Below are 26923 nucleotides of genomic sequence, written 5' to 3' on the forward strand. Positions count from 1 at the left end.
ACATGAACCAACTGCCCATCCAAAAAGAGTGGCACCTGCTCCAAGACTGCCCTACGGGCTTCCGAAGTGCGAAAAAGTATTTCATAAAAGCCTCTCGGACCATCATAAATCTCCTCAAGTGCCTCAGGCGACACCAAGCGGCCCAACCATGCTCTAAGACGAGGCAACAATGGAATACGCCCAATAAAGAAGAAGATTGCAGCACGATCATGAAAATCTACTAGCTGTTGTAGCAACAAAGGAGTCTCCATGCATACATCAGCCACACCACCATTATCTACTGCAGCCATTTGCACGCTATTTGCCTTCACATATTCTTGCAGAAGCTCACCAGTGATCTGCAGCAAACGTGCAAACTCCGGAGAAGGTACCTGAGAACTTTCCTCTGCATTCTCTCCAACATTCACCGGAGTGTAGCTTGCATCAACATCAAGCCTTTGACGTTTTTGTTGCTCCGAGGCATCTGAAGCATAACCCACATCCTTCTCGATCATCTCCTCAATAAGATCCATGTTAAGGCTATTGGCAGCCATGCCACCAACAGTAGCAGCCGGGTCATCCAAATCCATGTACAAAAGCAAAGAAAACCCAGTCTCTCTCTCTCTCTCTCTCTCTCTCTCTCTCTCAATCTACAGGATGGAGCTAGCTAGGTTGCATATCATGATTGTATACTCCATGCATATAGCTTTGCATTCTCCTAGTAGTAGAGCTCCACCCCCTTCACCACTCATTGTACTTATTGCACACCTAGATTCAGCTTTTTAGTTCAGTACTTTTTCATTTTGTTGGGATGACAGAGGATACCCCATACAGGTACTCCGATTTGTCTCATAGGCCGAGTTCGGTCTTTTGGAAGACGTTAATAAAATCTTTCTCTCTCTCTCTCTCTCTCTCTCTGCTGCAAGGAAAACCCTAAAACAGTAGCTTTGCTGAAGGCGAAACCCTACAACAGTAGCTGTAAACCCAGACAGCAACAAAACCTCTGTTCGAAACCCTAAAAAAGCTGTTTTGCTGCAGGAAAAACGCTAAAACAGCACGTGTAAACCTAAAACAGCAGCAAAATTTCTGATTGAAACCCTAAAATAGCATCTTTGTTGCAGACGAAAACCTAAAACAGCAGCTATGTTGCAGATGAAACCCTAAAACAGCAGCTCTGTTTACAGACGAAACCCTTAAACAGCAGTTTTGTTGCAGACAAAACCCTAAATCAGCAGCTCTCTTGCAGACGAAACCCTAAAACAGCAGCTCTATTGCAGACGAAACCCTAAAACATGTACAGGAAACCAAGATTCGCCCCTCTGAGATCTCTCCAAATAATCTCTCTCTCTCTCTCTCTCTCTCTCTCTCTCTCTCTCTCTCTCTCGGTCTCTGCCGCAGTTCTAGTCCCGCTGCAAGGGCTTGCCCAGCCCCAGTTTCCTTCTGCAACTGCAACTGCAGCAGCAGCCTTCTATCACTAGATTGTAAGTACCTTCTTCAGTAATGGCCCATGGACAACGTAGTGTGAATTCTCCTTTGTGGCATCTCAGGTGCTAGCTGATGCACTGATGGTAGGCTCTTTGACTTGCTAGTCAATGGCTCCTCAATGGATGATCTGACAGGTTTGCAGCCCCCCACTGGTAAGTGGTTGTCCACTTCTGTGTGGCACAAGGATTGCATCATTTCTGATTTGGACTTCATCAACAACCCTCTCTTGAACATGGATAGTGTGCTTCAATCACATTTTGGGTGCAATTGCATACAAACATGTAGTTTTTTTTCACTCATGTGCATATGGTTTTGCTGGTCATAAAGGATGGGCCTTTATTCCAAAGTCAAGCATTGTTGTATGAGAAGCTTGTAGGCGCCACGTGGTGCATGGGGTGTGATTTCAGAAGCCAAGGAGGCAGAGGGTTAGAGCTGCCCTTGGTACAGTAAGGAGAAGATGGCTTGGTATGTTATGCAAGCATGACTCCACCTTCTCATATGAATGTGGTTGATGATGGTTAATTCACTGGGATGGTGAATTCTTATGTGACTGGGATATCTGTAGTAGGGCCTATTGCCCATCATGAGTTGGTTGTAATGTAAGTGTAGATGGTGTGTGTGAGTTATCCCATAAGCAAAGGGATTGAAAGTGCCTACATGCGTTTGTAGAAAAGAGGATAGAGGATACAAAATGGAATGAAACTTTGCATTATGCCTCAAATGAGTGGGTAAATCCCCTTTTATACAGAGCAAGAAGACTTTAAAATGGCATTTGCAGAACTGGCTCGCTGAAGCTCTCGCCCCCCCCTGCTCGAGCCTGCTCCCCGCCTTCGCCCTCACCTTCGCCATCGCCTTCGTCCCTCGCCTTCGCCCCCCGCCTGCTCGCCCTTGCCCTCGCCCTCGCCCTCTTCCTTCGCCCTCTTCCTTCGCCCTCTCCTTCGCCCCCGCCTGCTCACGCCCCCACCCCCCCTCCGCGTCCCGCCCTTGCCCGCCTGCCCCCCTCTTCCTTTTGCGCCCCCCGCCCCCCTTTCGCGCCCGCCTGCCCGCCTTCCCCCGCCCCCCTTTCGCGCCCGCCTGCCCGCCCTTCCCCCGCCCCCCCCCCCCCCCCCCCATCGCGCCCTTCCCGCCCCCTCCCCGCTTCCCTCACCTCCCCCCCCCCCCCCTTTTTCTCTCCTCTGTCATCCGCCCCTCCCCCCCTCGCTTTCGGTCTTTCCCTCCCCGCTCCGCGCTTCCCCCGTTTTCGTGCAGCTTGGTTCTTGCAAGACCCTCCGTCTCCGCTTTGCCCTCGACTCAGCTTCAGACTCTGATGGACGCCCCTCCCGCCTCACCTCAGAGGGACTCTTCCGCAGCCCCCTTGCTGAGGATACCCCCATCAGGCTTTCTCTTTCGCCAGAAGAGGAAGCGCGCCTCGCCGCCGTAGAGGTGGAACGCCTCCAGGTACATTCCACCATCTGCCGTATAGTTGGCACCCGCCCCAGCAGAGGGGAGATCCGGGATCCTCTCCAGGCCCGCCTTCTTGCAAATGTGGGCAAGATCCTGGACGTTCAGTTGCTGCGCCGTGGACACTACCAGATGGAGTTCGAGACACCCAGAGCGTGGCCCAGGTCCTAGCCATGAGTCCCCTTGCCATCAAGGGCGCTCAGGCCTTCTTCAGACATTGGCATCATGGTTTCGACCCAGCAGCGGCCGAGCAGGGAGAGCGCCTATTCCATGTCACAGTTTGCTTTCCTAGACTCCGTCGCGAATACCTTCCGCTCCTTTCCAGGATAGGATCATTGGTGGGCTCGGTGCTTGAAACTGGTCCCACAGCAGCTTCAGTGGTGGCTAGAGCAACTGGCCTTCCTTCGGTCAGAGTTTTGGTTCCTGGCATCTCCTCCCTTCCGAAGGTCATTCAGTTACCTAGGATGGGGGGGGATGGATCGATCAGAGAGTGGAGTTTTCGGGGCTCCCGAACCAGTGTTTTATATGCAGGCAGGTCGGCCACCTGGCCAAGGCCTGACCTCGCAGGAGACCCCGACCTTCACCGCAGCAGCAGCAGACCTCCAATGGCCCGTCCCCAGATGCGGCTCGGCAGGCAGCCTCCGGGACACCTGCTCAGCCCACAAAGACCTCCGATTGGCAGCTTGGACAGGGGCGCCATAGAGGGAGACAGCCACAGCAGCATGCCCAAAGACTGACGCAGCAGCAGACACAGCCTCAGCTTCATTGGGTTCCAGTGAGAAAAAGCTTTGCTTCCCTCCAGGAGGAGACCCCAGCGCAGACTGAGGATCAGGAGATGCCAGTGCCCCCCCCCCCTCCACCTCCACCTCCACCTCCACCCCCCCTCCCCCCTCCCCCCCTCGCTTCCACCCTCGCCTCCTCCCGTTCCCGCTCCCGCATTTTCAACGTCTCCTTCCCCACCCCCTTCTCCCCCCCCTCCTCCCCTCCGCTCGTCTCAGCTCCCCGACAGGCACTGGTAGTGCCCTGACGCTCACCTGCAGAGTCCGGCGGGCACTGAGCACCATCCTTGCTCGTGTACCGCAGAGGAGACCTACCATGCCGATTCGTGCTTCACGGATATCCTCTATCCGCAATCGGCTGAGTAGTCTCGACACTAGACAGCGCTCGGAGGCTTTTGACTACTCCTTTACACGCCTATTTGGAGCGGAGGGCCCCCATGAGCCAGCACCTATCAGACTTCATGTGGTGATACTTCCGGCCCGAGGGGAGGAGGCACTTGATTCAGCGGTGGCCTTCTCCCTTCCTCTTTGCGGCAATCGCGATCGGGAGTGGACTCTGGATCTTGCTCTTAGTATTTTGCAGACACAGGCAGTTGAGTTTTCTCACCATGTGAGCGACTTGGAGATTACAGACATGGTAGGCCGACTCTGGGAGTTGGCACATTTCTTTGATACCGGGAGTGCGGATGCCTCCGGGAATCGACACTTGGTGGTTCGCATAGTGGCAGACCTAGCGCGAGACCCTGGCTATGTATGCATACATGAGGATTCTTTCTCCGAGCGGGAGGCAGTCGCTATGGGACAGCCACTGGCGCCTGGTCTGAGACTCTTGTAGCACACTGGGTGGGCAGATTCGTAGTTGCTCGGAGATTACTCTCCATCCAAGCCGCTTGCAAAGGCCCGCCGTATGGCTGAGACAGCCTCCACCTCGGCAGGTCATCCATGAGGATCATCTCATGGAATGTACAGGGCCTTGGCAGTGCACACTATGTACGTTATCGTGGTTGCTTGAGGCAGGAGCTTGAGAGATGCCTGGTTGGGGGCAGTATTGATATTCTGATGATGCAGGAGCACCATTTAAGTGAGAGCAGGATTCGGAGATATGGTTCGGTGATGCTTGGTAGATGGGACACTTTTTGGTTTGCAGGTTTTTGCCCCTTGGGTGGGCAGGCCATTGTGGATCGCGGGGTCACAGTGCCTGGTAGAGCGCAGTATGTTATTCTAAGGATGCACGATGAGCACATTGGTGTGCTCAATGTCTATGCGCCCAATCATGCTAGTGCCAGAGCAGAGTTTTGGACCCTTGTTTTACAGATGCATTGCCCGAGGCCGCACATTGGTGTGTTGGGGGAGACTTCAACATGCTTGAGGACCCGGCCGATAGGGTGGGAGGCAGTCATGTTACAGTGCACGGCACGGAGCTTGCAGCTTGGGAGCGATTTTGTATGACACTGCGGATCACTGATGCATGGTAGCATGAGGCTTTTCTCCCGTTCTCAGGACAGTCTTAGTTTTTCTCGGTCGGATCGCCGGCAGGGAGGGACTAATCTATCACGGATTGATCGCTTCTATGTGGACGACAGGTTCGGGGAGCGTGGTGGCTCCGTTGGCATTCTCGCTGGCACCTCTTTCTCAGAACATGCGCCAGTTATTTTGACTCTTGAGGAGAGGACACGGGAGACCAGCTTGCAGTTGAGGATCCCAGAGAGGATACTTACAGACCCCGGTCTTTTTGAGGACATTGAGAGGATATGGCAGGATAGCCGGAGCTCTTACCTGGATGCAGCAGGCCAGCGTGCCCAGGGGCTCATCCTTTTTCTCCGTCTCTAGTCATTTCCTGCACTCAGACCATGTTTCCTGCAACAGTTGCATTTTTCCTTTTTCTCTTTTTTGCACGCTACAGCCTTGACACGGCTGGGAGAGACACGTGAGCGGGAGCGTCGCTTGAGACGTAGCCTTGCTTCGCTCCAACGCCTTCAGGAGCAACAGCCTACATGTGAGTGGGTGGCGTCCCAGCTGAGCCAGGCACGCCAGGAGGTTAGAGAGGCAGAGGAGCAGAGACACGAGTTTACTATCATCGCCAGGCCTCTCAGTGGACTCAGCTTGGTGATAGAGTGACTGGGGGGTTTTTTGAGATCACCAGACCCCACCATGCTCGAGTAGGAGTACGCCAGCTCAGTAGGCAAGACGGATCGTTAGCCACTGAGCCCGAGGAGATTAGAGCTATTGCCACTCAATTCTATAGAGACCTGCTTTCAGCGGAGCCAGCCACGAAGGCACGTGATGCTTGCAGACAGACTGTGTGGGCCCATGTGCAGAGGAGGGGTCACAGATCGTATGCGCACAGCTTTGGGTGAGCCCCTTTCAGAGGATGAGCTTGGTGAGGCTTTGAGGGGCCCTCCCGCGTCATAGTTGCCCTGGGGAGGATGGATTGATGCCTGCCTTTTTTATGCGCTATTGGGACCTTTTGGGGCCAGGCCTCCGCACGGGTTTTCAGCATGTTTTGGACACTGGGGTGATGCCACAGAGTTTTTCAGAGGGCTTGATCTTTCTTATCCCCAAGGGGGAGGGAGTGTCAGATGATATTCAGCAGTGGAGGCCTATTATGATCCTCAATACTGTCTACAAGGTCCTAGCCAAGGCCTTGAGTTTGAGGATCCAGCCCTTCCTTGGGGATTTGATTCATGCTACCCAGACGGGATTTGTCAAGGAGCGCAGTATCCTTGGCAACATTTTCACCTTCTGGGAGGCGACGGCCCGAGCTAGATTTCTCGGCGAGGACTTGGTTGTTATGCTTCTCGATTTTGAGAAGGCATACAATAGAGTCGATTGGGTTTTTCTGGAGGTCACTATGCTTCGCCTGGGTTTTGAGCCAGACTGGATTCGAGGGGTGGCGGCTCTATATTCCACAGCTTGTAGCCAGGTGTTGATGGCAGGAGGACGGGGGCCGAGTTTTGAGCTGACTAGATCAGTCCGTCAGGGATGCCCTCTCGCTCCGTTCCTTTTTCTTTTCTTTGCAGAGGCTATGAGCATGTATCTGACAGCAGAGGAGGTTGGTTTGAGAGGACTCCAGCTTCCAGTCCGGGGTGAGGACTTGCTTGATTCTGAGTTTGCTGATGACACGGGATTGTTTTTGCATGGCCACGAGGCCAATCTACAAAGGGCAGAGCAATCTCTACAGGTTTTTGGTGTGGCTTCGGGAGCATTGATCAATTCGCGCAAGACCGTGGCTTTTTGGATCAGTAGCACCCGCTCCGGCATGGAGCCCAGACCCGGGTTTTAGATGGATTCCTCCTGGCACAGCAGTGCGGTATCTGGGATGCCATATTGGACTTGATTTGTCACCTGAGCAACAGATCGCCCCACTTCTTCTGAGCATTCGGAAGAAGCTTTTATATTGGAGTACAGCTCGGCTTTCCTTGGCTAGGAGGGTGGTGGTGACAAATCATGTGCTTTTAGCGACTATGTGGTATATCACGTCTTGTTGGATTTTCTCGAGCTCTTGCATTAGCCAGTACAGAGGCTGATCAAGAACTTTCTTTGGTCTCGGCGGGATGGTCAGCGGGCCCGGGCTAAGGTTGCTTGGGTAGTTATTACTCTTCCACTGACCCACGGGGGCTTGGGCATTATAGATCCAGCTGCTGATCAGAGTAGAGCCTTGTTGGGGAAGCTTATTGTTCAGGGGCTGCTTCCAGGCGCTGAGTCTTGGAAGGAGCTTCTTTTTCAGCGGCTGCAGGCTAGAGCTCCCCCAGCAGGGGGCACTTGGGCACCAGAGATACGGTGGATCTTCACAAAGATGAGGAGGACAGGCCTCAGTAGAGGATGGGAGGATAGATTTGCCTTGAGTATCCTGCGAGCTTGGGAGTTGCTGAGACCGGGGCTTTCTCAGAGACCTCCCACTTGTGAGGAGGAGTGGGCCAGACAGCCGCTCATCTAGAGCCCCGCGGTACGCACAGAGCAGGGTCATATGCTGGGTTCTCGGCCTCGTCTAGCCTGGGGACCATTGGCGGCAGGCCCAGGCGTTCCTTTTGCAGTCTCCCGGAGGAGATCCAGGCGGAGAGGCTGAGTCACTTCAGAGGGGGGCTGATTATGAGGGATGACCCTCAGGAGGCTCTCACTGAGGAGTGGTTCACGCCTTTTGAGCCAGCGGCACCACGGTGGATGGGAGCCTTTACACAGTTGGAGATCCTGATTGCTGTCAGAGCTTGCACTGAGGATGGTAGATGCCTCTACTATGAGATACAGGATGAGGGCAGACTTCAGAGAGTGGAGGCGGAGTCACCTTTGGTTGCAGAGTGCATCTTTCAGAGGATACGGGGAGTGGCCGCCGCTTCTCGGAAGTGGCATATTGATCCAGACCTTGCAGATGTGGACTGTGATTGGTGCATATGGGCATACGCTGCGCGTCCCTTGGCCCGGCTCCAATGGGACCCTGGCGAGTACGATTGGCATGATCCTTATGCGTCCCCCGAGGCCACAGATATCACCTTTTTCCAGTACACTGTTCGGTTGGGGAGGCATATTTTGACTGCGAGGACGGTCTCTCCAACTGCATCGGAGCATTGGCGGCTACAAGGACTCTCACAGAAGTTTCTGGAGGATTTTTGGACCAGTGCTCTGGGCTAGCAGACAGGCACGCAGGATCTCGGCTTTCCAGTGGGGCTGGTTGCCCACAGGGGCTCTGCAGTTGGCACCTGGCTTGTCTACAGTGGCCTTCCGCCGGCCTGCGTCCGATGCGGCCACCCATTGGAGACACAGCGACATTGCCTATGGGACTATCCACAAGCGCAGCAGATTTGGCTGAGGATTCTACGTATTTTGGCCCCCCCCTCTCCAGAGGGAATGTATACGTGGGGAGCCGCTGCTTGGTCGACTTCGTCAGGGCTAGCTCTGGGATACGAGACGGAGCAGGCCAACCAGGCCATCAGATTCATTGGGGGCCAGCCTCGCCTTGTTCCTTCACCAGATTTCTCGACAGCCGCCGGTTGGACACAGGAGAGGGATTTACGATGGGAGCTCCTCAGCAGCCACACCATATGGTTCACCCGGAGAGCCCATTGTTTCAGGGCCTTTGAGGGGAGACTGGAGCCACCAGCAGAGACTATTCGGGCTATCTGGCAGGAGTTGATTCACACCCTGCGAGGCCAGTATGACCGCATCCGGGGCGACTCGGATCGAGCGATCTTGCGACGCCAGGCCTTCCACACCACTTGGCGCAGCGGCCCTTTCTATACTCTACACGCAGGTACCCCCCGCTGTACCACATGCCACCTGTTTGGATCTTCCCCCCTCCTATTGTATGATATAGCCTCTCAGTTATTTGTACTTTTCTGCACCTAGGGAGAGTCTCCCTAGCTGCCTTGATTGGATCTCTGCTCTGCCTTCTTATGAGTAGGAGAGGGTTTGTAGACCATTGGGCCTTTTTCTTTCTATAACTAATGAAAGAATCTTTTCATGGAAAAAAAAAATGGCATTTGCATGGCGTCTTCCATGATATCCTTGTCCAAGTGGAGGTCTTTTGCCATTGAGCTCAAGCTGGCGCACCCCTTCCCCCCCCCCCCCCCCCCCCCCCCCCCCCCCCCACCATGTTTGCTGCCCATCCTGTTCACTCCTGCGGAGGCTTCCTGTGCGTTGCCCTAGTCCCTTCCTCCTGGGCGCATTTTCGCCCTGCTGCTCCTAGGCCCCCTCCACCTTCCAGTTCACTGCCACCCCCACCTTCCCCTCAACTCGACCTATGCACCCCTTTCAACCCGCCGCCTCCTTGCCCTTTCGAGGTTCCCCAATTTCTTTGTGTGTGCCACCTATTGCCTCTCTGCTGCCTGTTGCCTCTCGCGCTCCCGCTTCCCTCCAGTACCCCATCATCCCATCACCCCTCTCCCTTTGCACAGGTGGTTGTATCCGGCTTACTTCCTTGGCCTCCGGAGGAGTATTACCCATTGACTCGATCGATGGGACAGGTTTTGGAGTCCCCACAAATGGCCGCATCAGCGGGTGGCCAGGACAACATGCATCCCGTCCATTAGAGTCTGCATTGCTTCCCCGAAAGATCTCCCACAAGTTATTGTGCTCCCAAGCCTCGATAGCGACCCGATTCTTCAGCGGAGGTAGAATATGCCGATCTCCTTGGCCACCAGTGTTTCATCTGTAGGTAGATACGTGACATTTCTCGGTCCTGCCCCTGGCGACAGGCCCACCAAGGATGCCCCCTCGTCCTCTGAGGTTCTGGAGTCGGTGGTCGCCGCTGCCCCACAACCCCCCCGCCCCCCGCAGGTGGTCCTTCCCCACCTCTCCCTGCCCCAACCCCCTGATTTTCCTCCGCCTCCTGCGATTCCCTCCCCACTGTTGTGATCCCCTCTCCCTCTAGTAAGATCCCCAACATCCCTTCTTGGAAAGATTTAGTCAAAAAACACTCTTCAAAGGTCCATAGATGGTGGGATGAAAGCTGCCAGACTCGCTCCTAGGTAGCCATAGATTTGTCAGTGGATTATGTTAATGGCAAAGTCAAATGCCAGCTATTGGTGGTGATGGCTCTTATATAATAAATGTGCTAGCCTTTGTTAATTTTTGAGTCAAATCAAAAGAGTTGTAAAAATTTTACATCTTCAAAATTTTTGAGTCAAATCAAAAGAGTTGTAAAAATTTTACAGGTCATCTACACGTGGAAATCTTCTAAATTGTGATGTTCTTCCAAAAAGAATCTCATCACTTATTACTGCTACATCCAATGTTCATCCATCAGATGTGTCTATGGCAATGATGGCAGCTTTGGAAAGTTTACATTGGAGCTTATCTGATTACTCACTCCAGTTGTAGATCTTGGGTATTAGCATGTATTGTGGATCGATCCTGAGTACTAACCAACTGTACATCCTGGGTATTGGCATGTGTATTATGGATCAATCCTCTTTCTAAGCAAATGCTAGATGTGATGCCACCACATATGCTACATATGATTCCACCACATATTCTAAGTTTGATGCCACCACATATACCTTTTAAGAGGCTTTTCCTACACAAGGAACTTGTACATACTAGCAGTTGTTCACACACATTGGAACCGCTTTATTTAAGGCTTACATTCAGTGCTAGTTTACTCAGCCACCTAGCACTTGTTTATTCCCACATTAATCACTATTAATATTTAACAAAATTAGACTTGGAAACCCTACAAACAGAAGGGTAACTACCACTGCATTCTTGTCTTCTTCCTCTACAAGGAAGAGGTCATGTCAAGACAATATCAAAGAAAGAAGGCCATTTTTGTTTACCACATGCAGAATCATATACTTAGGTGAGTTGAACTCCACCTAGAAGAAAACCCTTTGCCAAAGAATCCAACCTCCCAACACGCACTTTTACTTGAGACGTATTTTTACACACTTTTTTGATGTTATTTTTCTCCAGATTCCTTAAAGTATAGTTTCACTGTTTTGAATATTTTGCTTTTCAATGTTCGTAATATAAAATATATTTTTTTTTCCAGAAAAGAGACTTCTATTAAGTAATAAAAAATCGTACAAAGGGAGATCTCACCAAAAGGTAGGGTGATCTCAACCAATTGGTTGCACTATGCTACCATAAAAGCCTCGTAGGAGTGGAGGAGAAGAAAATACCATGGTTCCACTCTCTCATAAATCTACTGTATTTTTTTTGCGCAACTCTAGATGATCCCTGTATACGGGCCAGGTGGCCAAAAGAGCATGAACGATGTCACTCCATACACTATGGATACACTAAGTTGAGAGAGAGAGAGAGAGAAAGAGAGAGAGAGAGAGAGAGAGAGACTAGAGTGTATATGTATGAGCCTTGAGGGAGGGAGAGAGACGGTGTGTATGAGAGGGAGAGAGAGAGAGAGTGTGTGTGAAAGAAAGAAAGCTGTATTAAACGTCTGCAAAAGGCCAAAATGACCTATGAGACCAAAATAGTCCATCATCATCATCTGGATACATCATCAAGATTCAAGGAGGGTACAAAGTAAAATGAAATGAACTGATATGAACCGGTAGTATAGAGAGAGCTCCAAAAGTGGGTATAAAAAACATCATCATCCTAGTGTGTTTGAAGTTTGAACTTTGAACTTTGGGTCTTGAGAAAGGCTTGAGAGAATGAGGGAGAGAGAGAGTGTGTGTGCGAGAGGGGCTGCCTTGGGCCATTAAAGCCCCCGTCTAAAGACTCAAACCAACAAAAAAAATTATTATTATTATTATTATTTTTGGTTGACGCCTAGATCAGGCAGTCGTACGCCTCGAACGCCTCAACCGCGCCTCGTAACAACTATGTATGAGGTCTTCTTCCCCTCTTGCTCAGGACTTGTATTCTTGTTTGGTGATATTGAGAGCAGGTTTACACCTATGTTTCCTCTCTCTCTCTCTCTCTCTCTCTCTCTCTCTCTCTCTCTCTCTCTCTCTCTCTCTGCTCATGTACCTAGATCACATTTTAAAGTTCTAGATTTTTGTTATCTTTCTTTATTACTATTTTGTACCCCCAAGATTATGTACCTCATGGATATGATGTAACCTTTTGGTCTCATAGGTCATTTTGGCCTTTTGAAGACGTTAATACAACTTTCTTTCTTTCTCTCTTGTGTTTCCACTTTCCATCTTCCAGTGTGCATTTTATCAACTGGATGGATCTTCACATAAATCTGGGCCCCCGAATTTAGCCCAGCTTTTGAGGACAGATTTACTTCGATCTTGGGATCAACTAAGGCGGACCCTTGGGCAGATAGCTCCGGTAGCATTAGAGGAGCATCTTGGGAAGCCATTGGTCTGGAACCCCCTGATCTATTTACCCAGTGGCCATATGTTGGGGGCCCAACCCCATGTATCATGGGGCGCGTTGAGCATAGGACCTGCCAGGTCCCTTGGATATTGGCTTGCACAGAGGCAGTTACCCCCGAAGGTTCAAGAGAGAGGCCTAATAGGGATCCAGGGTAGAGACAGGCTTAGCATCGACATTGACTCTACTATTCCTCAAGAGTGGCTGACCCCTATCCCAGACCCGACTCCACAACTGTGGCTAGGCGTGTTTACTAGGCATGATATTCTTTTGGCATTCTTTGAAGCAGACGAGGGCAGTGATTTGCTCATATATTCTATTGGTTCCCATGGCAGATTAGAGAGATCCGAGCCCCCCTTGGAGGATTTCAGTGGCTACACCTTACAGAGGGTGAGGGTGATGGATTTCAAGCACGGAAATGGCACATAGACCCCCCACCGGCCAGGGTGGCCAGGGAGAGATCATGGCGGCTATGAATATGGGAGAAATGACCTCACACGCCTCCAGTGGAACCTGGGAGAGTGGACTTGGCGTGATCCTGCTGATCGGGGGGAGACATTGGATTCCCCCTTTTTTGCATATACAGCGCGGCTAGGCCGTAGGATTCAGATGCCAGAAATTGATGGCACACCGGCAGCAGCATTAAATTGGCAGTCATAGGGCCTCTCTCAGCGTTTTCTCTTAGATTTTTGGAAGAGGATCTGGGACAATTTTCGGCCTCGAAAGATCACCCTCTTTCTCTGGTTGATGGCACACAGGAGCTTGGCGGTTGGCACGTGGGTGGCCATTGGAGGATGACCAACAACTTGCACAAGATGCGGCCACCCTCAAGAGTCTCAGCGACATTGTCTTTGGGATTGCCTGAAGGCTCAGTAGGTTTGGCAATGGATTCTCCACATCTTCACGATGAACAAGGCCTCGACCCGGAGCATTTCTTGGAGTACCGTCACTTGGGCCACAGAGGCTAAGGTTGTCAGGGCTTATGAGAAGGATGGTGGGGCGCTTGCCCTTTAGGTTTCTCACCTCTGCATTTCGGCAACACCAGTCAGCCCCGTCTACTGACCACTAGAGACCGGACTCATGTTAGAGAAGGGAAATTTGCAGTAGCATTGCAGCCTGACACATATGGCGAGCTAGATGCAGCGAAGCCATCGAGGGTACCCACACTCCACCTGCGGAGTCCATCAGGGGCATTTGGCTCGACATCATCCATACCCTCCGGGGTCAGTGGGGAAAGTTGCAGGGAGGCTCTGACCACATGCAAAAGCGGCGGGAAGCTTTCTTGAGGCTCTGGAGGCCTACCCCTTTTCTCACCAATGGAGGTGATCCCACTCAGTATTACAGACCACCTGTGTGGTTATCCCCCTCCCCCTATATGAGATAGCCTTCTCCTCACAAAGTGGCCAGCCAGAGGGGAAGTGCATCTTTCTCCACCCTTATGATTATTTGATCCCCGCCGTGTACATGAGGCGAGGTTGTATCTAACCCTTCGTGGTTGTATTTGGCCCATCGTGGCTGTTTTTCATTAACTAATAGAAAGATATTTTTCTCGGGAAAAAAAAAAGAATATGGTACATGAAGAAATCCTTCCAAGGCTCTGTACCAAGAGGGAATGCTCTAACCACCAACTTGCAAAGCAGAGCTTTGCATTGGATCTCTCAATCAACGACGTTCAATCCCTCTGCGTGCGTGGGAAGGATAATAGTTCCCCAAGAAACTCTAGCCCTGGTATCAGATGTGCCATAAAGTCCTGACCATAAGAAGTTCTCCACGACTGTCTAATGCATCTATTGTCATAACACCAACAAGAAGTGACATTACAAACTGTGTCAAGCAACACTTGGTTTACCACTAGGGCTCTAGACACCAGATCGAGCTTCTTGGGGCTCAGCTTTTTCTTTATGCTCATGAGTATCGGGACAAACTACTTGGCAAGTGTAATGTCTATCCCAACATGACATCCAAGATATCTGGCAGTGTGTCCTCTCTCAATCCATATGAAGCCAACATATGTGCCCCAATCAATCCTCTCAAGGTCACTGACACAAAATCCGGAAAACTTATGGCAAGTTATAAAGGCCCCTGCTGCTAGACAAAACTCTTCCAAGGCAGTGCAAAATGAGCAAAGACATGAGTAGGATGCCTCAAGCAACATCACTGTACCATCAACCAACTCACCATCCAAAAGCTCCTCCTCTGTGCGCAGTGGCAATCACAATCCAGATACTCCAGCATTGGAGTAAAGGAAAATGCTCAAAGTTTCTGCAACAATGAGATACAACAATGGAGCTAAGGGGCAGCCCTGCCGTATGGAGCAAGAAAACTGGAAGCACTCACTTTGACCTCCACAAGCAAGCACAATGCTGTGAGCTTCCCAATAAAGGCAAGAGATACCTCTGATCCAATCTTGAGAAAATCCCATGTGTGTGTGGGTACCCTCCAAGAAGTCCAATCCACTCTATCATAGGCTTTCTCAAAATCAAGTAGCAAGATTGCCAAAGACTGATTACTTGCCTTGGCCCACTCTGACGCCTCCCAAAAGGAAAAGATACTTCTTCCTTGTTGGTGGAATACATTCTCTGTGTCATGAATGACTATCTCTAACACTGGCTGCAACCTCATCCTCACTGCCCTGGTAAGAATTTTGTATGTAGTACCAGGCAGTGTGATAGGCCTCCACTAGGCAATGTTAGTCTTATCACCACCCTTCGGAATGAGGTGAATAAGCCCATCAGTAAGAAAAAGGAGGCATAGAGCCCGTGTTCCCAAGAAAATAATTGAACTGATGTATCCATGAAATACCTTGACAGATTGTATAAACAACTCTCAAGACCTGAGTTTAACTATCTCAACTATCTCATGAAATATACACGTACATTATTCATAAAATACGTGAAGTATATTACAATCTAAGTTCGCTGATCATAGAGCACTTTAAGTTTACCACTCATAAGGTACTCTCAGTTCTGAAGTCATAAAAATACTTTCACTTTAAGTTTACCACTCATAAGTTACTTTCAGTTCTGAAGTCATAAAAATACTGATGTTTTTTACTTATAGGAAAACTCAAGCTAAATGCAAGCTGTATGCAGAACTCAACAAGGTGCAAAGTGAATCTTCCATAATACACAGTGAATCTGACCTCGTAAGATCGAATCATGAGCTGAGACCCATTCTTTTGCAAAGCCCCCCAAGCAGCCTTGCTTAGATTTGCAGATGTCAAAAGAATCCACCTGCATCATTGTCCTTCGCTCTTACCATATCAAACTATTGTACTCATCACAAAAGAAGCATTCAAATTTAAGGCTAATAAAAGATGGTATTATTTAGCAAGTCAATGATGAATGATCGAAAGCACAAGACAGGAAGATTTGCATACGCGAGATCTTGCCCATTATAGCGCACATAAGACTTGAAGTGAGGCATTGCCTGGCTGCAAAGAAACATGCACCACCAAAGAAGCTAGTCATTTCTAACTCTAAAACATTCAATCTATCAGCAAGACAACTAGCATATGGTAGATGTGGCATACAATGATACACAAAATTCGCAGTTACCTTCTCCCTGTATGATCTGCCTGCCACCTAGCCCAGTATTTCTTAAGAAACTCCTTCTCCACGTTTTTCAAAGGACTTGGAATTGCATTTCCTGCTCCATAGCCCTGCATATGACCACATATCAAGAACTTCATAAAACAAAGTTAAATAGCAATATGAGACTCCTGACCTCAACCTGCCCTGGATTTGATTTGGAATAGAGGGAAGGGCGTGGGCTGTAACAGACCAAAAGGAGGAAGTCATTGTTTTCCAAGATCCCCTTGTGAGAGGAAATCCAACATCTTCTCTGCCATGTCGAAGTTGGTTGTGTGGACTGCATCTGGGAGTGGGGAAGAGCCTCTCTCAAAAAATGAAGTGGAGCTGGACAGTGGTAGCTTCTTTAGTCTGACCCTTCAGGAGATTGTACCCAAAGGCTGGTCTCCCTACTGAGTGGTGTCTAGAGAAGCTGAGGCCTTCTTTGTGTCACCATCTTCGTCCTCCACAAACTCATACAGCCAAGGGTGTTTTCGCCTATTGTTCAGTTCCGGATAGGGGAAGCCTGCTCGTGAAACACGTAAAACTGTTTGATAATGTGTTTCCAGGGCATGTAAACTGGTGGTAAGCATTGTCTAAACCTTTGTTTAAGCATAGAGTTATAGCTTATTTTTTTATTTTGCAGGTTCACACTTCATTAGAGTGTGGATGGACAACTTATAAGTCACTTTTTTTTTTTTCAGAACGGAGACTGCATCCTCTCTCAATCCAAGTAAAACCAACATCTGTACCCCAATCTGCAAGAGGAGAATCACTGATCCAAAAACCAACTGACTTATGCCAATTGATAGTAGCTCCTCCTGCCAAACAAAAGGCCTCCAAGGCTGTCCGGAAAGAACATAAACAAGCATGTGAAGCCTCAAGGAACAACACCGTATCATCTGCTAACTCAGAGTCCAAAAACTCGTGCATAAAGGCAGCCTGAGACCCACAACAGCAGGGGCAGCCCGAAGAAACCTGCTCATAGCCTCAGTTACAATGAGGTACAGTAAAGGGGCGAGGGGACAGCCCTGCCTCACTGAACGGGAAATCTGAAAACGCTCACCGCGCCCCCCACAGGCTAAAACAGTGCTATGAGCCTCCCTGTATAGGCAAGACACCCCTCTGATCCAGTTTTGGGAAAACCCCATGTGTGCCATAGTGGCCTCCAAAAAGTCCCAATCCACTCTATCATCAGCTTTTTCAAAATCAAGCAAAAGAATGGCAAGAGGTTGCTAACTAGACTTTGCCCACTCGACAGCTTCCCAGAAATAAAAAATGTTATCAAATATACTCCTTCCTTGGAGGAAACCATTCTGGGTATCATGAATAGTCCTTTGGAGAATCGGCTGCAACCTTATACTCAATGCTTTAGCTAAGATTTTATATGCAGATCCAAGGAGGGTGATGGGCCTCATTGCTTGATGTCAGCCACGGGTGGGAAGCCCTCCAAGGCCCTGAACATTCCATGAAATGATTCTCATGGAAGAGAAGAGGGTTTGACCCCCCATCTAAGAAGAGGATGGGCAGCCTGAGGACACCTCTCAAAATGCTGGAGGACGGGAAAATCCACGGGGCAAAGTCCACTGACATGCCCTTGTCCGAGGCCCTACACAGTACCTGCATATGTACGAGAAACATGTTCGCCTTGCGGGGCATCAAGGGCAATGGCATCATGCTGAAAATCTTGCAATACATGATCCCCACTGTGCTGAACATCCTGCATATCGCCCCCTCCAAGTAGAGAGGACTCAACAAAATCATCCTGATCTGAGATATCATCTCTCTGCAAAGATGCATCAGCTGACACATCCCTCTGATGACCAGAAACATCATCTATCTGGACATGATCCAAGGAGGCCTTCCCATCAATTGCACCAGGGGGGCGGGTGTGAGAGACAGCTTGCCACACCTGGCGGACTGAACGACCGGAAGGAACCAAGGGAGGTGGCACCTAGGAAGCACGCTTACGAGGCCTCCTGCGACCTCGAGCCCGAGGACAATCTCGAGCAAAGTGACCCTGTTGGTGACAAACCCGGCACTGATCGGGTTTACCTGCAGTCTCCATACGTTGCTTCAAAGGGCCACAAGGGCCCGGAAGCAAAACATAGTCCTCAAAGAGCTCAATGTCACGCGCAAGAACCATGACCCTGGGGACATCATCCGCCAAGGCAGTGACCACCTGGACAGAAGATGTCGGCAAGGCGTGAAGTGGGGGCATTTGAAGAACCAGCCCAAAGGCAGACCCGATGGCCTCTAACATAGGCCAATATGCGCGAGGAAGACCTGGGAATTTGAGAGTAATCGGGAAAACGGTTTTGGTCTTCCTCAATAGAGTCAAAATAGCTGGAGTAGGAAAGAAAGAATATCTTCCTCGGGCCCAATGGCAAAGGGATGCCCTTCAAAACCTCTGAGGCTGCGTCCTCAGAATCAAAATCCACTTGTAAGAAACCTCTTCCAAGCAACTTGACATCTCAAAAGTGTAGAGCGAGGTCGGAGGGCAGAGCCGCCAGGACCCAATCCTGCGCCTAGAGACGGGACGGGTGAGATCCAAAGATTCTGGCAATGAGGGTCGTTTTGGAGTCTTTCTCTATTTTGGCGTAGAGGACCGCAAGCTCGGCTTCGGAAAAAACAATGGTTCGCTCGGCCAAGGGAGAATGATTAGCCATGATGCTAATCGAAGAAAAAGGCCGACTTGAACCCGGATGAGGAGCAATCCGAACCAGGGGGAAGAGGTAGGCAAGGAGGCGGAGGAAAGGAAGGGAGGGTGGAAAAGGGAAAAGCGAAAAGGAAAGGGAAGCAAGGGGGAGATGGCTGGATGCAAAGGCGAAGAAGGGCGAGGGAAGGGCAGCACAATAGGGCTGCGCAGAGGGAAGAGGCGGAGGAAGGAAAGGAGGCGGGGAGAGGAGGGGAGGCGAAACAGCGCAAACTGGAGGGCGAAGAAGGGCGGGCAGAGGCAGGGGCAAACAGTGGGGAAGGATGAGGCGAAGAAGGGCGGGCAGAGGCACGGGCGAAAGGCGATGGAGGAAAAATGGGAGGCGGAGTGTGGATGGGGGCGAAGCAGGCACAGAGGCGGAGGGGCGCAGCGATGGAGGAAGGAAGGGAGGCGGAGAAAGGACGGGGCGAAGCAGCCCCACAGAGGCGGAGGGGCGCAGGTCAGGGTTCGGGGAGCTAGGCGGTCCGCTACATGGTGAATCGGTGGTGCCAATTTTGCCGTTTTAAGTCACTTTGATTCACACTTTATTAAAGTGTGGAGTTTGGGACTCAAATCACTATGGTAAGAATTCTGGCGCCCCTTTTTAATCTCACATCTAGGAATAGATAAAGGTCAAGCTTTGCTATAGGTGTGCCAACAAGGAATTAATACAGAAGATGCATACTTATCTTAGGGAGAAAATTGCAACATTAGAGGCCACGTTAGAAGATAGAAATTTGAGCATAGAAGAGCGAGAATCACTTATACGCCAACTTATGGATAAAGAGTGTTTAGTCACTCACTAGTTCAAGAGGGAAAAACAAGAGTGACTATGGGCATTTAAGAGAGTAATAGCCCTAAATGAGGGTTACATCCAAACATTAGAGAAGGAAGTGGAGTCCTTTAAACGGAAAAGGAGACATATGGAAACTAAGCTTACTACAGTAAGTCAAATATTAAAGAAGGAAGTGCAGTCCTTTAAACAGAAAAGGGGACATGGAAACTAAGCTTACTAAAGTAAGTAGACGAGGAAGGATGGACTACCCCAGGCAAACAAGTCCAAAAACAAAAGGGATAGATTCAAGAGTGAAAGCATCATGCCACGAGATGAGTACAAAGGTGAAGAAAAGAAGAAAGTGCTTAATTGCTTGATGGTTAAGTTAATGGAGACGCAAGAGGAGGAAGTTCATGAGTGTCAAGCTATTGTGCCCTATGTACCAGTGACCATTGTAATGAAAGATGAAGATAGACAGTTGGGTCAAATCAGCATGGTCTTCTAGAGGAAGTATCAGCCTACCTACATACATGATTCCGGAGCAGAGTTATCCAGATTGAAAATCTCTGATCTTTGTTAGTGGGCTCTCCATTAGAAGGATCTCATCTAGAGGATTTTTGAAATGTTTTAACTAAACATTCAGCTGTCTTTGCATGGTCTTACAAAGATTTGAAGGGAATTCAGCAAGAATTATACCAACATTTTATTGATCTAGAGCTAGACGCAAGACCTATCTGTCAACGACGACACCGGACGAACCCAGTTTATGCAGAGCTTGTTAAAGCTGAACTGACTAAGTTATTAGATGTGGAATTCATCTATCCCATAGCCTACAGTGAATGGATTTCGCCTATTGTCATCGTTCCTAAAAAGAACAAAAAGATTTGTACCTGTGTTCATGGTCTTACAAAGAGTTATCGAGATTTAAAATATCTGATGGAAAATCTTTGTTAGTGGGCTCTCAGTTAGAAGGATCTCATCTAGAGGATTTTCGAATGTTTTAACTAAACATTCAGCTGTCTTTGCATGGTCTTACAAAGATTTGAAGGGAATTCAGCAAGAATAATACCAACATTATATTGGTCTAGAGCCAAACGCAAGACCTGTCTATCAACGACAACAGACGAACCCAATTTATGTAGAGCTCGTTAAAGCTGAACTGGCTAAGTTATTAGATGTGGAATTCATCTATCCCGTAGCCTACAGTGAATAGGTTTCGCCTGTGGATTATCGACAATTGAACAATAAAACAAACAAGGATCATTTTCCTTTGGATCAAGTGTTAGACAAAGTAGCAAGTTATGAGCTCTATTCCTTTATGAATGGTTTTAGTGGGTATAATCAGGCGTCAATCCATCCTAAGGATCAACCTAAGATGACTTTTACAATTGAATGGGAAACATTTACTTAGAGTTATGCATTTTGGGTTATATAATGCTCCCGCTACTTTTTCAACGTGTCATGATAGCAACCTCTCAAGACTTTTTAAGGCAATGGATGGAGGTTTTTCTAGATGATTTTTGCATTTTCGCTACCCTTGGGATATGCCCGATAAGTTAGAACACGTGTTTAATAGAAATATTGAGGTGGGTATATCTTTGAATAAAGAAGTGTGTTTTTGGAGTGGGTATATCCTTTAATCCAGAGAAGTGTGTTTTTGGAGTGGGTATATCCTTGAATCCCAAGAAGTGTGTTTATGGGGTGGAAGTGGAACTCTCATAGGTCATGTAGTATCTAAGGACGGGATTAAGATCGATGAGGCTCTTTCCGATTCAGAGTTATTGAGGTGATATTGTGCTTCAACTGTAGTGGTAGTTAGTTTTCATTGTTAGGAACGTAAGTTGAAAGTTTTTTGTTTCTTTTCTATTAAAAATAAAAAAAATAGAAAATAAAAAGACATAAAATTAAAGTAGGTCAACACTATCGTCCAGGTAATGTTCAGTTGTGAGAACAGGTAATCATATACGTCGAAGAGTATTACGAATTGGAAGAACTTTGGATGAGTAAAGCTGGAGCGAAGGAGCGAAAGATATGACAGATTAGGTGTATTCGACACTTACTTTTAATAATGCCATCATTTTTACGTTAAAGCGCATGTCAATTCTAAAAGTAAATATTTTAAGTGGGAAATGTGGGTGAGAGAAAGAACCTAAAGGGAATGAGCATAACTTAACTGGTCTTATTTTCCATGGTGGCTTGTTAGTTAGATCAGCTTTAGAGCTTGATTCTTTCGTAGAGACCAACATGATCTTATCTATGCTTAGGTTTGATTTGAGCTATGTCGATGAAGTATGCTAAGATACTCTAGCCGTATTTTGAGTGGCTATCCCGAAACTTCTATTCGAGTTTCGTGAGTGAGTTGTGAGTGAGAGGAATGATCTAGTTTAAAAATATACATACAAAAGCGCTGAGAAGTTAATAGATGGAGGAGAAACAATGAAAAACAAAACACACAGAAAAAAAGAGAAACAATAAATACCCAAAAAAAACAAGAAGATAACCATCGCCATGCAAGATTCTTGGTGGGTTCCTTGCAAATCCCAACTGGTTCCTTGGGCCGATGTCTTAGTTTTCGTAGGATGGGACCTTGATTAGAAAAGTGATGGCAGAGGGGAGTTTTGTTGACTAAAAATGAGAGTGAAAGAAATTGATTTTAAAAATACTGAGTATTAGAAAATTCTGATTACTTTGCACTCTCAATTGTGAAGTTAGAATATGTAGTTGTGGGATCAGTTTCACAGAGGTGTATCGTGCTAGAGACTAAGGTTATAACCGTAGACACATTCTTGAGTAGTGTGAGAGTATCGAATGGATTAATGTTGCTTTTTGAGAACATTTAGCTTTAGTGCTTATTTTTTTAGCAAGCTTATGCGGATATGTGGACCACTTATGGCATCTTAGTGTGAGAGTGATATGGGTTAAATATGGGTAATGTTTGCAATGTTGTGTGTTCTATAGTGAAAAGTCAGTAATGTTCGTTTCTTTGGGATAGTTTACCTCTGAAATGTGTTTTACAAATTTAATGAAGTAGAAAAGGAGAGACATTTCCCAATATGAAAGGGGTCTGGTGGACGCCAGGATGCCTAAATATTTGGAAAGTACAAGCTTTGGGAATGGGGGATTATCCTAGAATACAAAGGACCACACTCCTAAAATTTAGGAGAGTTGCTATTTTTGGCCCGACTCTGATGGGAATTCTGTTCGCGTCATTACATCTGGAATTGAGCAGATACCAAGAGTTGGCAAAGTGCCTATGACAGAATGTCTACCAGTTGGGATATTTTTGGAGATAAAGTTTATGGAAGGACCCATCTCTTAGATTGGGACATGTGGCAAGAAAGTGGACCAAAGTGAGACAAGTGGCCTCACACTTGTCACTTCAGCTATTGTGTGGCTCTCCACTTGTCATTGTAGCCTTCTCTTGCCATTTTAGCTCATGGGAGGGCCAAATCTATAAATTGGAGCACACTAGCCTCTACCACCGTTACAGGCTACCCTAATGATGGTTTCTGTTTACCTTCCAGTTCCAGTTTCATTTTCTAGGTGCCAGTAGTATCATCTTTATTTTTCATTTTTTGGTTTTTTTATCCAGACATTGTATCAGATCCACCATGATGTAACTTTTTGGTCTCATAGGTCATTATGGCCTTTTGAAGACGTTAATATAACATTTCATTTCATTTCTCTCTTGAAGGCTGCCCATGAAGAATACCGGCTGTTGGGGACTGTTTTGGAGGCTTCCATCGCGAAGAAATACTAAAGGTGATTTCTAGCCTTTGTACTTGCTGTACCAGCCATTGTACTGGCTGTACCAGCCATTGTACTGGCTGTACCAATCCTTGTACTTGTTGTACTTGCTGTACCTGTTGTACCGGCTACCGTACTGGCTATACCAACCACTGTACCTGCTGTACCAGCCACTATACCGACTGTACCAGCCACTGTACCTACTATACTAGTCACTTTACATGCTGTACCAACATTTGTACTTGCTGTACCTGCTGTACCAACCACTGTACCTACTGTACCAACCACTGTACCTACTGTACCGGCTGAATGGAGAGTTGTACTTGCTATACCAGCTCTATTGCATGAAGACCCGTGGTTTTTGGGGAAGAATCAATACCCACACGGAGGTATATGGATTATATTGTTGGCTCGGCATTTCTACAGCCTATGTTCCGGCTTGGTAGCCTCGTGTTGAGCTGTGTTATGGCATTTGTATATGGATAATCCGGCATCTCCCATGGTGAGAGTAAGGCCCTCAAAGCTTGTACATGATATTATTCTCCTTGGGTAATAAAATACTCCGAGGGGGGGGTCGGCCCATTCCGGCCTCTATGTGGTGTCACATGTGCAAGCTCCATTTTCAGCATTTGTGGATGTTTTTGTCCAGCTTTTATGTTTCATGCAAAGTGATGATGGATATATGTTAAGGCTGTGGCCATGTTTAAATGTTTTAATATGCATTGATGGTATCAACAAGTGTGTCAAAGGCCCTAGTCCCCCGGGCACCGCCGCGAGTTACATTTCTTTGGGCTGCCCGTGGTGTTGTGGGTCTCAGGCTGCCTTTATGTACGGAGGAAGAGTTATTGGACTCTGAGTTAGCAGATGATACAGCGTTCTCCATTTTGTTAAAAAAAAATCATACTTAATAGAAGTCTCCTTTCTGGAAAAAAAAAAAAAGTCCAGACATTGTAACATTTGTGATGCTTTACTCTCTATTATGCACGAGAAGGAAGCAGCATGCAGCATGACTTGTCGTTTGCCATGGATCTTGGATGATGGACCGTATTTCATGTTTAATGCACTTGTATGGTGTTTTACTTTGAACTCAGTGTTTTTGCAGCACCTATTTATATGTGGGTATGCACAAAATTGCATTTTTCAACTTACAAGGCTGAATCAAGCATTTGTTGACGCCTTTATTGTATGAAATATTTTAGAAACGTTTCTGAAAAATAAAAAACATATGAACCGTTTCTGCAACCCGATTCGTATAGGGTATTTCTGAAATGTTTGACAACACTGACTTTAACCAAGCAATTGACCAACAGAAGCGTCGCGAGTAGAGCTTCACACTTTCCACCACATAACAATCTGGACTCTGGTAAGATACTCACAGGAGTTCCTAGTTTAAGAGAGAATTCAGGCACAAAAATATTTTTACCTCGTTTGAGCACCTCACGTCTTCAACAGTTGGCCATAGAATCTGAAAGCCTCCTAGCCCCAAGGGTTTACTTTGGACAGTGTATCCCGCAGATGTAGAAGTGCTGAATTCTGCTAGCCATTTCTCATCCAAAGAGCCAAGAGATGAAAACTGCATTTAGAAAGCCATCGATGTAAAAGAGTCATTGCATGTAAGCACTTTATAGCTTACCTACCTTCCAGAAGTTAAAAAATCTACATGCAAACTGGGAAGAAATCTCCACAAGGGGAGTAGGGAAGGGGAGAGGTGCGGGGCCCCACAGAAGGGGCAGGAAAGAGAGGCAATGCATACTGAAGACACCACATCGGTATACCTGATAGACAAGAGGAGATTTCACAAATTCTTCTTTAAAGTGATGTTGCTCCAGGATACTACGAAGCTTCATATGTCCCCACTTCCTAACTTTATGGCCTTGATGATAGCCAGGTACAGATGCAATCAACCGCACCTGCTCAATTCAGGAACATTATAAACATATAAACAATTCATAACAACAAACATGTAATGTCTATAAATTTATGAACATGCAAGGGATTGGAACTCAACTTCCACTGACAACACAGAGGGCGCCTTAACAGGCTGCTGATGGAGAACACCCTTATCAACCACATCCACTCGGCCATTCGCCGAGAGTGGCTTGCCCTCCCCTGACCCCTTGGGGGGCCATTGAGGTCGGCTAGTTCAAACGCCATAAGGCTGCCAAGATACTTCAAAGGAAGACGACTCTGCTCCCCTCCAGAGGGCCCGAGTTGTTGGCTTCTGTGAGCAAGTGTGGCACATTGGTCGCTTCCCAGTCAAAGTCACCAGTGATCCTTCCTGATGGCTTTGGTTGCCCCCCACCTGGCTACAGTAGGACCGGCATAAGTGGCACTAGCATGACCCCTCAGAGCACCCAGGCTACCCTCTCTTTTAATATTCAGCTCATTTAAGGTGCAGGATACAGCTCCATGGGGTGGCTGCCTAGCACTGGATAGCCCATGGTATATCTTTTCACCTCTCCAACTTCCAGAAACAATTGTGGAGCAGTTTCTATCCACCGAGGATATCGTTCTTTCTTTGGCTTGTTTGCCTGCAAAAGCCTCACAGTGGGCACATGGCTTGCAATAGTCACCCCTCCAGCAACCTTTAGTAGATGTGATGTCCCTCAAGCATCCCAGCTCCATTGCCTTTGAGTTTATCCAAAGGCTTATCCAGTCTGATGGTGCATTCATCGCCTCCTCAGGATGGAGTCTGGACAGAGTGGTAATCCGCTTAATTATCTGGACAACATGAAGTTCTGGTAGTTTTGTGGAGCCCACTAACCCCCTGCTGACGAACACTCCGACCTCAGCAGCAGAATTGCAACCTGGCATATCTAGTGAGCGTGCCATAGTGAGAGTATCAAGGGTCTAGTGACCCCCACTCCTCCCGCAGAGACCATCCACTTGGTCTGGACAGACATCATTCACACCCTCCAATGCCGATGGGAGCGACTACAGAGTGATTGACAGGTGATGCAGGAGCATCATATAGCTTTTCTCTGCACTTGGGGACCCTGTTACACCCAAGGCAGCAATATGATTTGGCACTACAGGCCCCTAATGTGGCTCATTCCCCCACCCCCATGGATGTAGTCTCCCTCCAAGATTGGCAAGCCAGAGGGAGCCTTCTCCCCCCCTCCTCCCATCTTTGTACATTCCACCTCCATAAAGAATTGTAATCTACTCTTGAGCAGATGTTTTCTTCTTTTACTAATAAAAGGATCTTTTATTGGCAAAAAAAAAAAGATTGTGGTTCTTGAATGCACTACGACCCACTTCATTCACACTCTATGGCCAATAGTAGAAGCGCATTCAGGGATCCTCCCAGGCCATGCAGGCAAGGCGTCATGCTTTTTTTGCACCTAGAGCCTAGGCCCCTTTTTTGTCAAACGACGAGGGTGGCATCTTTTGGCACTAACAGTGCCCAACTACGCACCCCCACACCCCCCCCCCAACACACACACACATACACACACACAACCCTCCCTCCCTCTCTGATGCAGGCGGTATCCCTCTGAGAGCAGCTAGCCATGGAGGGAGTCCCCCTTTTCACTTCATTTATTGCCTCTATAAGGGGGTTGTAATCTACGCTTTAGAAGCATCTTGGTTTGAGGGAAAAAATATGTACTGCGTGCACTAGGAAAATCCTGAAAAGGCAATGTGGAACCAGCATATCTCAACAACACAAAAGGGA

At 48.1% G+C, this 26923-nt stretch overlaps 1 protein-coding gene across 4 annotated transcripts in view; it reads right to left on the reverse strand.

The window, feature by feature from the left end:
• Window positions 1-26923, reverse strand: part of TDP1 (tyrosyl-DNA phosphodiesterase-like protein) — a 181364-nt gene that overhangs the window by 54039 nt on the left and 100402 nt on the right. For 3 of the 4 annotated variants that reach the window (XM_086814728.1, XM_086814729.1, XM_086814730.1), the window contains 5 exons: window positions 25023-25157; window positions 24671-24820; window positions 16019-16122; window positions 15841-15894; window positions 15604-15694 (listed from right to left, as the gene is read on the reverse strand). In XM_086814728.1, coding sequence (XP_086670854.1) covers window positions 15604-15694; window positions 15841-15894; window positions 16019-16122; window positions 24671-24820; window positions 25023-25157 — 534 coding nt within the window. Of the gene's footprint in view, window positions 1-15603; window positions 15729-15840; window positions 15895-16018; window positions 16123-24670; window positions 24821-25022; window positions 25158-26923 lie in introns of those variants that run through there. The other variant, XM_086814731.1, reaches the window with a different exon arrangement.

This window comes from Cibotium barometz, chromosome 20, assembly GCF_041138505.1.
Source record: "Cibotium barometz isolate CiBa-2024 chromosome 20, ASM4113850v1, whole genome shotgun sequence".
Classification (NCBI taxonomy): Eukaryota; Viridiplantae; Streptophyta; class Polypodiopsida; order Cyatheales; family Cibotiaceae; genus Cibotium; species Cibotium barometz.